At 40.8% G+C, this 13,702-nt stretch overlaps 1 protein-coding gene across 2 annotated transcripts in view; it reads right to left on the bottom strand.

The window, feature by feature from the left end:
* Window positions 1-3,956: 3,956 nt before the first annotated feature.
* LOC145443442 (cholesterol 7-alpha-monooxygenase-like) overlaps window positions 3,957-13,702 on the bottom strand; it is a 44,352-nt gene continuing 34,606 nt past the window's right edge. The window contains exons 5-7 of one of the 2 annotated variants that reach the window (XM_080321409.1): window positions 11,211-11,462; window positions 9,830-10,008; window positions 3,957-6,019 (exon numbers count right to left, since the gene is read on the bottom strand). In XM_080321409.1, the coding sequence (XP_080177535.1) occupies window positions 5,630-6,019; window positions 9,830-10,008; window positions 11,211-11,462 (821 nt within the window). In that variant the 3' untranslated portion in view covers window positions 3,957-5,629. The remainder of the gene's footprint in view (window positions 6,020-9,829; window positions 10,009-11,210; window positions 11,463-13,702) is intronic. The other variant, XM_080321410.1, reaches the window with a different exon arrangement.

Here is a 13,702-nt window from a genome sequence, read left to right as displayed (position 1 = left end):
GATTTGTCAAAGGATTAGAGTTGTACCGATTTAAAACATTCAGATACGAATCGACTTGATTTGTGTAGTGAGTTTCATTTCAAGTTGATAAACTAACACATTGATTGAATATTTTCATGGATCTTATCACGCAACTAAAGTCAGCCACTATTCTGGAGGCGTGAAACATATAGCGATCGCGGGCGAGTGACAAATTGTCGGTTTTCCAATCACCGCCTGCGACGGTTCTGTGACAAACTAATTACCGAAATATTACCTTGTAGGCGGGTATGAGGAATTGCTATGTCTGAAGTATTATCCGGTGAGTGGTCGTTGGATTTTAAAATTATATCACACCCTTTTGAATAAGCGTTCACTTCACAAAGGATTAGAGTTAGAGCGGAAATAAGTGACAATTTGTCGCTATTCAAGTTACCGCGGTCTGTTATTCGTTACTTGTTAAATCTTACCAGTGATATCAAGTACTGTGACAAACTGATTACTAAAACTTCACCGCGTAAGCGATCGGTATGGTTATGACACCAAGTCGTGAAAGATGGTTATGACCGAGACATTATCTTGTCAGCGATCGCGGGGTTTTGCAAACTATTTCACAGCTATTTGAAGTGTTAATTCGTGAGCGTTGTTATTGTTGATATTCGAATCGCCGTCTACGCCGGCTCTGTGGTAAACTAAATACCAAAATATTACCTTGCAAGTGATTCCTAGACTTGGCAAACTATTTCACACCTTTTTTGCTGAAAGTACGACATGCCGCCCGCAGTCTATACCGAAAGTACGAATCACGACCGCACCCATAAGAAATAAGACCCGCCGCCATAAGAAATAAGTGCCGCTCGCCACCCCGGGTTTCGTGTTAGCATCAATAGCCGCTCACCACCCCCGCCATAAGACGCAATAGCCGCATGCGACCGCACCCATAAGAACACATGGCGAGTCACCACAGACCCCGTAAGAATACACGACAGGCGAATCACCGTCACCACCTATAGTAAAAAAGGCGAGTCACGACCACCGCGGTTGGCTGTGAAACAATTCAGCGCGCAGGTCATTCGGAATATAGGTCGCACTGCTTAATCCTCTTGCAAGCCACGTTTCCGTTTGTGCGGTTATTGTTGGTGACTATTCAACACCACGCGAGAGATGTCTGAAAGTACGAATCACGACCGCACCCATAAGAACACATGGTGAATCAGTAGAGACCGTGTAATAATACACGACGATATACACATTAACAAAGGTTCATTCACATGACTATTTACTTGATACATATTCAACACGAAGTACGACATGCCAACAACGAAGCCGCGTGCGACCGCTGTCTATGCTGAAAAGGGTTACCGTGCGACCACAAGACACAATAGCCGTTCGCGACCCCCGCCATAAGACATAAAAGCCGCTTGCCACCCCCGGTTTTCCAGCCGCTCGCCACCCCACCTATAAGAAATAAGAGCCGCTCGCCACCCCCGCCATAAGACGCAATAGCCGCTCGCCACCCCCGCCATAAGAAATAAGAGCCGCTCGCCACCCCGGGTTTCCAGGCGAATCGCCACCCCGCCCATAAGAGCCCATTACGAATCGCGACCGATCTACTATACTACTCACGTATGTGGCGACTTGCGATCATACATGAAGGCGACAAGGCGTACGTGGCGAGATAGCGTATAGTGGTATAATCCACAGTTACAGCAACAGCGGGTTGTGGATTCTAGTCCGACCTAGGTCGACTCCAGAATTCCTACCTGAGAGTTGAAGGGATTTCTAGGCTCATCCTCACCATCTTTTCTGTACAAGCGGTGTCTTATAAAAGCCTGGAAATGGGCAGCGCTAAAGGTCGTCGGCTACGGAATAAAATGAAGAAAAATCGGCCTGGTGTAAATGACCGTAGAAGTCGACAGACACCATGAATACCGCAAACAACAAACATTACCCGAAGGTGGCGTCGGAAGCGTTACACGTTATTATTACTTTCGCCACCATTCGCAAAAATGGATTTTTGGCACTTGTTCATATCAAACCAACGTCGCAAATTTTTAAGACTCGACCGCGTATTTCAAGAAAAGAAGCTACAGAATTCGCTTTGAAATAATGAAAGTTTTCCCAATTTATACATAAATAGTATGATGTTATTTTCAAGAAAGGTCATTTTATTGCTGTTTATCGCTACCCTACAGTTCTTATTTGCAGGTCACAGATGACGTTTGCACGATAATCGGGCTAAATTCGTGCTAAAACTTAGGGGGACGGCGGGGTTCCGTGATGGAGCAAAAGGAGTCCGCGAAGGCAAAATGGTTGAGAACCACTGTGCTACGGTGTTCGTTGCCTTATAATAGATTTAAAAAAGACCTACTTGATCACCTCCTGTCGTTATAGGGGAGATGTGGTACCGATGGATCACTGGGACCGAAAATACTTGAGAAATTCTCCATGATAATTCCATGATGACACTCCGTGAATTTGTCTACAATTACATGCTGACAGAATCTTTCCTCACATGTAAAAAAAGCCGACCTGCTTGAGTTATGGGGTCTGTGACGAATGATTTACGTTTTAGTGGGTGTAAAGTAAATTTGGATCGACATTTGCATTTTTCTATATCACCTTTCAGACTAACAAACCCACCATAATTTTTGATGTGAAGTATAGGGCTTGTATCAGGGTATATATAATGGCACATAATTTTCGAATCAATACCATCCTCGAGTGGACTATTTTCAAGCCAATTACAATATTTATGAGGCGGGGGACCCATGGTAGCATAGCCAAATCAAGCAAAATAGATGGACCAACTAATCACTTAACAACAGAAACTCGCCTAGGCCTACATATATATAAGCTGTTAAATCATACTTACCTGTGGTGTTTTATCGCTATTACGAGGTATTTGAAAGTCAAAATGTTGAGTTGCGGGTAATATGTATGTGGCATTAATTTTGTAAGTTTAGGCGTAAATCAAAACATGATATTATGCCAACATTTTAGTTGATATAATCGATTTCATTCTTGAAGGTCGCAACGAAACATTGTTTATTGGCTTGCTGTAGCTAAGCTTATAGTACACAACAAAACAAGGTAACAAATTTGAGTTTTTGAGCGTATGTTTCATATGGTCGTGTGCCTTTGGACCCACCAGATGGGGACCGATGACACGTTCGAGCAACAAATTTTAAACGTTCATAAATATTTTTGAGAAGGCGGATTTTCATGCAAATGTCCGCGATAGGTAGAGCTTGTATCGAAGTGTTGAGATAGCAAAAGATTTGAGGGCCAGAGATCATTTTGCAATTTTTGATCCATCGGTACCACATCTCCCCTACTACTAACACTGTTGCCCTACCTCGCCCAGACATTGCTTCATTAATCATTTGCTACCATCGTTTAATTTTTCTTCTATTTTCCTTTTTTAACTAAACATTTTTTACAGCCAGACTGTTCAGAGTCAAGTGTAGGTCTACCTGTTTGATGCTGCTGGTGTGATCAAGATCAGACTAGATGACCTTCACGGTCTTATCGATCATTCCTATCTAATACCGGATACTGTGCATGCATATTTTCTGTACCACCATCACTGCCGTTTGTTATGTATTTTGGTTGGATGAAAATAAGACTCTCTCTCGTTGGAGCGTTTTGCAAGCTCCTTATGAAGTTCTCATAACTCTTGTATTTAAAACAATTAAAAACAACAGCGATACATATGCAGCAAGGTTCGTAAGGGTCGACTGTCCAAAAAGCCTCTCAAACCAACATACTGTAGACTTGCTGGGTATGAGGGACATCAATCAGACGATATACGGGATTGGTACACTACACTGTCAATTATCTTTTGTAATAGGAACTGGCTGAAAATAGGACTTTCGTGACAGACCCGTTGACAAGGTAGCAGAGGTATAGGCGACACCTAGGGTTGCATTTAAAACAAAAATCGATTTAAAACAAAAACGTTTAGAACAAGAACCTTGTTTAAAACATGTTTTTATTGTTGATTTTTTAAGCTATGACGTCACGAATATTCAATAGTGCAGTAATAGTGGATTGTCATTGACCATTGAAAATATAGGGTAAATAAAGCCCCTGTTTCTACGTGACACTCCAATCTTAATGACTTCCGATTTAGCAGGAGTCGAATCTGCTTCGGACTATGCAAACCTTGCTTATCAGTCTTATTCAATATAACACAACCAACCACTCCTTATTGAACAAGGCTTTGGTTGGTTGAAACCCGAAGATGCATAATCGAGATTCGCAATAGCGCTTTCTCGTCCGGTGCTCGGTGGAATGGAGGGCGAAACAACAGTTGCGAGGGCAATTTATACAAGCGAAAAAGACAATTTAAAACGGTAATCAAACAATCAAACCACTAAAATCGTACAAATACAATTACTACAAACACGAAATACAAATAAGGACAGTTAAAAGACGAACTGATTCCTCTAAAAACGTGTATCAAATAAAGGATAGAAAAAAAACATGCGCAATCGCAAACATCCCCTTTAAGGTAATATCTGTACTATAACTGTTGAACCGACTATTTTAAGGGTCGCAACCACCCCATATCGATATACGTTGACTATATTGAGTGGTAATTGTACGTAGGCAAATACAACATGTTTTTTGGAAAGTATTTTGCACAATTATGGCATGATTTTACAACTTGACAAAAACCATTTGTTTTAAATGCAACCCTAGCTACATAGGCTACTCGTTGGTGTCTCCAACCAAACCATATGCTATTTTCGATATAGAAAATTGAACACTACACAAACTGCATATTTTGGCCCCATAACATCAATCAATAAGCAAAATATATTGCGTTAATTATTTGTTTCTTGAGCCATTTTCCTGATTGGTGTGACGCCAGGATACCAAAATGCACCAGGGGTTCTTAATTTGGGGTCCGAAGACTAGCTTCAGGGTGTCTATCAAGAGTCCACTGTTGGAACTACCACATTGTACATTATAAGGATTGCACGCAACCACAAAACATAAGTTAGGGGTCATCCATGCTAACAAACGGTTAGAAACCAATGTAGGCTATTACACTCTTTCGTGAAATTCGATAGCAATCACATAGCAATATTAATATTATCAATAATAATATTAAAAATGACACATGTCGCGCGTATCACATTAAATATCGATTTGGCCACAGGGACTTCGCAATGCAGAAATTGTCATTCCTATAACAAGCAACACATCTGCGTTTATAATACTGATCGAAAGAAGTGCGGTACAGGACGAAAAAACATCGTCATTTCGTACCCTGCCGTATATGTCGCATAACATCGTATCGTAAACCTACCATCATCATCATCATCATCATTGGTTTATTAGCAATTTTTATCAGTTCAATACACCACAAAATGCGATACAATGAAAAGACAGGAAGATGTCGAAGCGACTTGGAGTAGTCTATGGAATCAGACACCCACCTTGGCCTAGGCGATGTAAAGAGGAGGCATGCACACTGAATAAAGATAAAGAAGATAGTATAGAAAAAAGAAAAGCGACAAGAAATAGGGCGGCATGCCATGGAAAGCGAGATCGATAAGTCAGTCGTGGTCCGGTAATCTTGAAGATGGACTATATCCTTTGTGCTAAAGGCTTTCGTTTCATGCATCCTCCATCACGATTATTTGGGCGTAATGCGAACTTTAACATCAGACGCAGGCGGCATTACTCCGAAGCCCAAGTGTTTCATATCATAGACAGGCGTTTTCTGTTGAACATCTCCGAACTGGACGTTGTAATATTTGAACAAGTGCAGTATGATCAGCTTGATTTCGGCCGTCGCAAGGTGGCGTCCGGGGCACCTGCTTCCACCGCATCCGAACGTGAGGATAGCGGTTGACGACGAGAGATTTACCGTGGTTGAACTGTATCTTCTCCTAGCTTTTGGAACGGAGAGGAGATTATCGTCGTCTTCCTGTTCTGAAACGCTGATCGCGGAGTCGTCGCTTTTCTTTCTACGGCCTTTGAATAAGATTTGGCTCGGAAGTATGTGTCGATGATAGTTGTATTGCTGGAAATTATCAAATTGCCATTACGGTACGATATATTTCGCCAAGTATACGCCTACCTCACCAAGAAAAACGGATAAATAGACCAATCAGAGTGAAATACAAGTATTGTAATTCTAATCTAATCTGTGAAATTTTTCTATGCTATCATTTTAATTCCAACCTATAATTTCTGATTATTCTGAACATACCACAGGATAACTGTTAGTGCGAATAAACGAGGCAAACTTTTTGTACGGACATTTGCCATGCCATGCTTATGAGACAGAACTTTGATTTGGATATGAATTTAACTTGATGCTTGATGGATCTGTTTCAGAATATTCGGAATTTGCTGCGATATCCGAGTTTATGCGACTTCCGTAATTCTAATTTTAAATAAGCTGCGCAACGATATCTCGAATTCTATTCTAATTTAAAAAGGGTAGAAGAAATCTAGTTGCCCAACTCTGTAGGCTACGGTGCCATACGATATTTCGTTGAGGTTTTCAGTAGAGTACTGTTCTAGTGTGCTTTACTTTAATCGAACGTAGGCCTATATTGAATCCCTGGGTCGAAACATCGAGATTAATCACTGTCTATCTTTGCGCCATCAGGCCATCCAGATAGGTTGACATAGGTTAACCATAACAACAGCTATCATTCATTCCGATCAATCGGTACAACACGCTAGCACAGGGAGGGCAAACTTGTTAGCTCGCGGGCTGCATTCAACATTTGAATCCATTTACGGGTCACACTATATAAAATTGGGGTAGACCTACTTAGCAGAGATGAGCATGGATTAGGATTAGGTTTTGAAAAAACAGGATTTGTGAAATTTGGTCGGATTTGGATTGGATTTGGATTAGACATTTTTTTCAGAACGGATTAGGATTTGGATTGGATTTACCTATTTTCTGGGAGATTGAAATGTCGTGTGGCGAATGGCGACCAACTTTATTCAAATCAGTTATTAATGTAATTATGGTTACTAAGTTATCTTGAATCAAGTAAATCGTTGGTAGTGAAAGAAAATTTTCGAATCCCTCCATTGCATAAATTAGTATTTTTTCTGAATTTCCAGTTGGAATCGGATTAGGATTGGACATGGACTTGAATATGAAAAAGTTATGGATTAGGATTTGGATTTGGATTCGAAGGGTCGGATTTGGATTGGATTAGGACATAGAAATTTCAAATCCGCTCATCTCTGCTACTTAGCCAAAATTCAATATTGTTGTTTGACTATAGTGACCGACGGCATGTAAATAATGTATATTGTATTTGTATGTTTAAAACAACCAAATATTGATTTGATGATTTCGAGTGCACGCGTCAGAAACATTGACGAGAATTTAAAAACTGGCAATCCGCATTGTCAAAATTAGGGATGAAAGTATAAGTTGTCCTCATTCTTAGAAGGGGATGTAAATTTGAGTCTGTGAGCAGCGATCTGTTAATAGCTTTGCTGACTGTACTTTTGGTTTAACTCCAGGACACACAGTGCTGACAGCATCATAACCATGACCTTTAGATATATGCTTCTATAATATATACATGTGTTCTACATACAAATACTTCTATACACATACAAAAATACGAATCGATCTAACACACTCACGAATCGGTTTTTCCAAGTACAGCACAAACGTAATCAACTTGCTCGGGTTGCCAATCTAAAATCACACTCGTGGTCCGAATTAAGTCATTTACGTTTCACTTTCTGTCATGTCGAGAAATTGAAAACTTTCAAAATGCATGGGCCGCGAAGTCAAGCTATGGCGCCATCAATAAAATAAAAATTACTACGGTAAGAATATAATTAATCATTATCATGTTGAGATATAGTAGGAAATAGTTTAATCAAGCACCCATAGCAATTTGATTTTCAGTGCGCATTTCATCAATACTTTTGCAACATTTCTTGAGGCTTTCGCGGGCCACACAAAACGTTGTTGTGGGCCGCAGTTTTCCCAGCCCTGCTCTAGCAGAATCGTACAGTTAGTGCTAGACACCAGACATCTGGAGGTACAGAGCGCGATAAATGAACACGTGTAGGCCTAAGCTATAATAATAAGCCAAATGACTATGATGACACTAGGGCTACAATATGTAGATATGATTACCAGTGAACTCAGACCACGGTGAACTCAGCCTTACAAACTCGGCCCTCGGTGAACTCGGACCGCGGTGAACCCGGCCCTCGGTGAATTCCGCCCTCGGGAAATTTTGTATTCACTATTTGTATTCACTAATATCCCACCTCCGGCAACCCTAATATCCCACCTCCGGCAACCCTAATATCTCACCTCCGGCAACCCTAATATCCCACCTCCGGCAACCCTAATATCCCACCCTCGGCAACCCTAATATCCCACCCCCGGCAACCCTATAATATCCCACCTCCGGCAACCCTAATATCCCACCTCCGGCAACCCTAATATCCGACCTCCGGCCACCCTAATATCCCACCTCCACCAGCCCTAATATCCCACCTCCACCAGCCCTAATATCCCACCTCCACCAACCCTAATATCCCACCTCCGCCAACCCTAATATCCCAGCTCCCAGCTTTAATTCAAAATTGTTCCGGGCGGAATTCACCGAGGTCCATAGTATTCGAGAAACACCATGAATACCACAAAACAAACAAGTAGAGTATGTGAGCGTCGCGTTATCTCCCCCGCTTACTCAATCCGTGAATACAAAATTTCCCGAGGGCCGAGTTCACCGAGGGCGGAGTTTGTAAGGCTGGGTTCACCGAGGTCTGAGTTCACCGGCAACCATAGATATGTATAAAGCTGCCATGGTACAGAGTCTGTTTCTTCAGTTGGTATGACAAATTAACGCGTAAATGTGATGCAAACATACCCTTAAACTACTTTCTGCGTTACTAAAGTCTAAAGTTTTTCCTAAAAAACTGTTACGTATAAGTGGAAGCAATCTAAAAACAAAACCACCCGTGTAAGAAGTGCACGTTTAGGCAACATCTACATGAGTAGTTGAGTACTTTGACAAAGTAGACGTACTTCGTTTCTGGTCACCGCTGTCCCTATTTGCCGTGTGATTATATAGGCTATCAGTGGTTCTCAACCGCCGGTTCGCCGAATACATTAGAATTTTACCCTTCAATTCCGAAATACAACAAGTTTTATATTGATTTCGAAGTTTGGAACGTATTTTGTATCGTGTCGCAATAGAGAGTTCACCGTCTACTTCTTACGTAGGCTACTTGACAGTGGCGCATGTCTTGTACGAAACTGTTTTATAAGCTGCCTACTACCCATCTCAGACACTTTATATGTGAAAGTTATGTAAACTTATAAATAAACTTTGTAGAATTCCGACGACGCGACACTCGATAGCAAAAAAGTCGCATTTCTGACAAAATATACCGAATGATCACGATCGATTTATTGTTCTTAACAGGACTTTGCGAGCCCCGCCTCGCAGAAACTTCGATTGAACCTCGTACCTAATATAAATAGCCAGCATGAAATAAGTTTCCAATGTTACTTCTGTGTTACCTGCATGCATTAATTAGATTTAGCGGTAATTTTGATTTTTGCAGGTCCACCGGTTCGCAACAACTGTTTCAAAGTTTTACCGGCCCGTGAGGTCAAAAAGGTTGAAAACCATCTGGGCTATAGGCCTATGTGATATAGGAAAAATCGGTTCAATCAATTCGTATTAATTAAAAGCGGAATGCACAGGGACGCAGTAGAACTGCAGAGCATGTTCAAAATCTGCATGTTATCATATTTAACCTGATATGCGTAGTTTCGTAACGTGATAAGCGGCTGGTACATGACTAGATGAAAGTAAGATACCTTTGGAGATGCAAACAGTTCCGGGTCCATATGAGTTACTTCAGAATAATACATGGCATAATCTCCTTTCCGCACAGAGAATCGTTCGCCGGTGCTAATCGAAATGCTTCCGTCGCGCATTGCCTTTCTGACAACCATGCTGGATCCTGCGATTCGTAGCGATTCCTTGATGCAAGCGTCTGAAAAGAGGCTCAGTGATGTGGACTACGCCATGCAGTGGTTGTCAGATATTTTGAAATATGCTTAAATTTTATTCTCAGATGCACAATGTAACAGATTGAAGTCTTTTGCTTGGATTGGAGAAATAAAACACCCAATTTTGAATGGATTTAGAAATTTGCAACGTAATATGCAACGCTCTCTGACGTGCGAGTTCATGGTATCTATACTTTCGACTTATTCTCCGTTACGATGCTGCGAGTTATGTAGCGAACTGTTTCAAGGTAGCCTATATACAACTCGTTCAAACCAGTTATATCTGATGGCTGAAAACACATTTTCAATAAAATTTAACGAAATTCGACAGTACAATTTTGAAACATTTAACAGTATAATAGAATCATGCAACTCGCGAAGTAACATCTCTTTCAAGAGAAATCGTACAGTCAAAATGGAGATCGCAATTTTTACAGGTATTTGCAGAAAATTAAATAAAGCCACACATAAAAGGTGACATATCAAAATGAAAGCGGCAAATTCTTTAATTGACTTGTTGTTGATTTTTGAAAGTTCACCTGTCCGCGTGCCGAAGATATAGACACTGCAACAGGCCCGGACAGTTCCAATTCAAATGATTAGAACGAGAAGCCGGTAATGTAATTCTAATCTTATTTATGAAATGTTTGTATATGCTATCATTTTAATTATTTTTGGTTTTCCTGTCCTATTCGTATGCTTACGAGAATGAATTCTGATGTGATATCAACGGAGCTTGATTCAATTTCCAAGTTTTTTTGCCAATTCAGTAATTCTAATAGTACTCTAATTGGGATAAACTACGCAGCTATCATTCTTATTTTAATCTGATTCGAAAAAGCTGACAATTTACCAATCGTCCAACTTTGCACTGGACAATGGTCTTTGGCTCACGCACGCGATCAGAGGCGGCCCGCTTTAGATCTTGTGTTTTGATAGATATTATAGGCGTGGTATGCAAATGAGTTAGGTTGTAAAGTGTGTGTTATACACATTTATCGCAATCACATTCGATTCATCTTCTACAATTCAGACCAATTGCCTACTTGATTATGAGAGCTATTTCATCGTTGCTTGTGCAATAAGGAAAGGGATGCTCGATGCCGCCTATAACACATACAGCCTCAATGGCCCACACACGTAATTACGTGCGTAACATTGTAAAACAGATAATCTTCATGCTTACCAAGTACAGCCATTTTCGCGAGATCCGATCGAGCCAATTTTCGGATTTGGCTATTTTCGCCACTTTCACAATCGCGCGTTTCGTCTTTCGCGTTTTTGTCCATCAGAATGTCATCGCATTCCGACAGAATTTGGTTTAGAGCAGGTCGATTTTGAAGGAGGTGGTAAACGGTCCAGAACACCGCCGGTAAAGCGTTGGCTTGTGCGGCCCACAGTAGAATGAGGAAATGATGGGCTCGCTCCTCTTCACAATCTGAAAGGAGCCATGGATTCTTATATTGTGGTCCATGGATCCCTTTAGCGTTCGTGGGCTGGTTTTAAAGGCTTCATGAAAGGTCTATGTTGAAACTACAACCAAAAACCATAAAACTTCGTCGCCCCTATTCATTTCTTATTTTATTGAGTTATTTATGACTTTATGTGCTCAACACAGATCACAATAGCCACAATGACGATATAACGAAAACTAATAAAAAAAAATGTAACATAATCGGGAAAAATTAATTTTGGTTATCTTTATATTCCTATAGTTTTTGGCAACTTTGAGGAGCTGATTCCAAAATGCTCATTAGTTTCCGCTATCATCGAGCATTAACCATCGGTTGGTTGGAGATGGGTGGGGGGGTTACATAATAATGGCTACACAGCGAATAGCACTTGTCCCCATGTTTGATCTCAGGTATACAATACATAGTGTGGAGAGACGAAGGAAATCCAAAGCTCATTCAACCCAAAAATGCCACGTGAGACTGAGCTGGCTGCGTTTTTCGGCCCTGCTTTTTCAACAATATCACTCGAACCCTACTTGGGTATAAATAGACGAGCAGTCAAAGGTGAAAGTAGGCTACATGTTTCTGAGACCCAACTTGTTTCTGGTAGTAGCAATTGTATGTCGCTTAGCGTCAAAGGGCTAATCGCTAAGAACGAAAGCTATTGCGTAAATGCAAGTTCGCGTGTCGTATCTCCTGCAACTTGATCTCAACAAGATTATGGCCAGGGAAAACCCGTATATTATCATCTACTTATAACCCACCTAAGGCGTAAGAAACATATCATGTTGCAGGAAACTTGCCCCTCGTTGCCGACTTGAACTGAGTTCGTTCATAAGACAAAGAAACGCCGCGAAGTGCTGCGTTATTGAAGGCCCTAATTGGGTATCGTACGGGTCCTGCCATTGTTCTAATATAGGCTACTCTGTTGTCGTGGTGTTGGATCAAAATCACTTGCAATTATCAACTTCGACTATACTGTATGGCCACGATGCATCACATTTCTCCTCGTTAAGTATCTATATTATTCGGATATGAATTTCTAGCGCGGGCTATTAAACAGAGGTCCACATACCCTTTAAGTGTCCGTGACAGGGCAATGCTGTAATACATGCATAAACATATAAAAACTACAGAAATAGATTGTCCTTCGACTATAGAAAGCGACGATCCCTTTTTTCAGAGCGTCTACTATCTATTACCGTGGTTCTTGACGTTTTTACTCCAGCGCCCCCTTTCAAATATTGCCCGAGTCTGGCGCCCACCTATTTTAAGGACTGTATAAAAAGCAATGGGTTATTGGTCAAAGTTCACTTTCGGGTTAGGACTTCACTATATAGTAGACCACTCGACTAAAAAACGGTTAATTGGATGTGCTATTGTCGGGATCAAATCCAGGTTGTTATAACAACCATCGGGTAAGGACTACTGGCTCATCGCATTTGGTTCGAGATCGATCTAGCCAACACATCCCGAATTTCGCTCTGCGATTGGCAATACGGTGAAGGTAATGGTATTGGGTTTTGTTTTATTGCTTTGTGTGACTACTACATAAACTGAGTATGTGGTACAGATTTTCTCACATTACATTTAGTACTGCACCAAGCTCTTAGCTTTACCATGAATGGGGTAACAACGCTACACAGTATCATCCTTTATGATACGATGAAGAATAATCTGACGATGTAATTTTATAGCTCTCAAATACAATTATATTTAGTTATTATTTTGGCCAAAAAGCTTCAAAACATCTTTCCTGAACAAAGGGCATCACTCTCAAAAGTTGTACAGTATAGCCTACAGTGCATTTACGATTTCTACACGCAGTTCGCTGCAGAATAAAGTACCTAGTTCAAAACATTTTGTAGAAAATACCCCGAGCTATCAGTATAAGTATCAGTTTATTAATATTCTCATCATTTCAAAACAGCACAAAAAAGCGATACAATGAATAGATGAAGAGGAAGGTGTCGAAACGACTTGGAGTAGCTAGCGCGAAGGGAATGTTATAACGGGCAATTGGCAATCCAAAATTATGCCAAATTCATTTATATGAATTAAAATAATCCACTGCATTCATGGAAACATGGTCGGTGGATATTTCGCGATGAGCACAACGAAAGACGTTGTGTTGACAGATTTTGTCGAATATTTGTTCGCAATGAGAACTCAGGGATATATAGAGCTATCGTTCTACTATATATTCATATGTCCTTCGTACGCC

The sequence above is a fragment of the Botryllus schlosseri genome, chromosome 7, assembly GCF_051294905.1.
Source record: "Botryllus schlosseri isolate E-star chromosome 7, Bs_hap1, whole genome shotgun sequence".
In the NCBI taxonomy this organism is placed as follows: Eukaryota; Metazoa; Chordata; class Ascidiacea; order Stolidobranchia; family Styelidae; genus Botryllus; species Botryllus schlosseri.
Note: the sequence above shows the minus strand (reverse complement) of the source record. Positions and strands in the feature narration are given on the sequence as shown.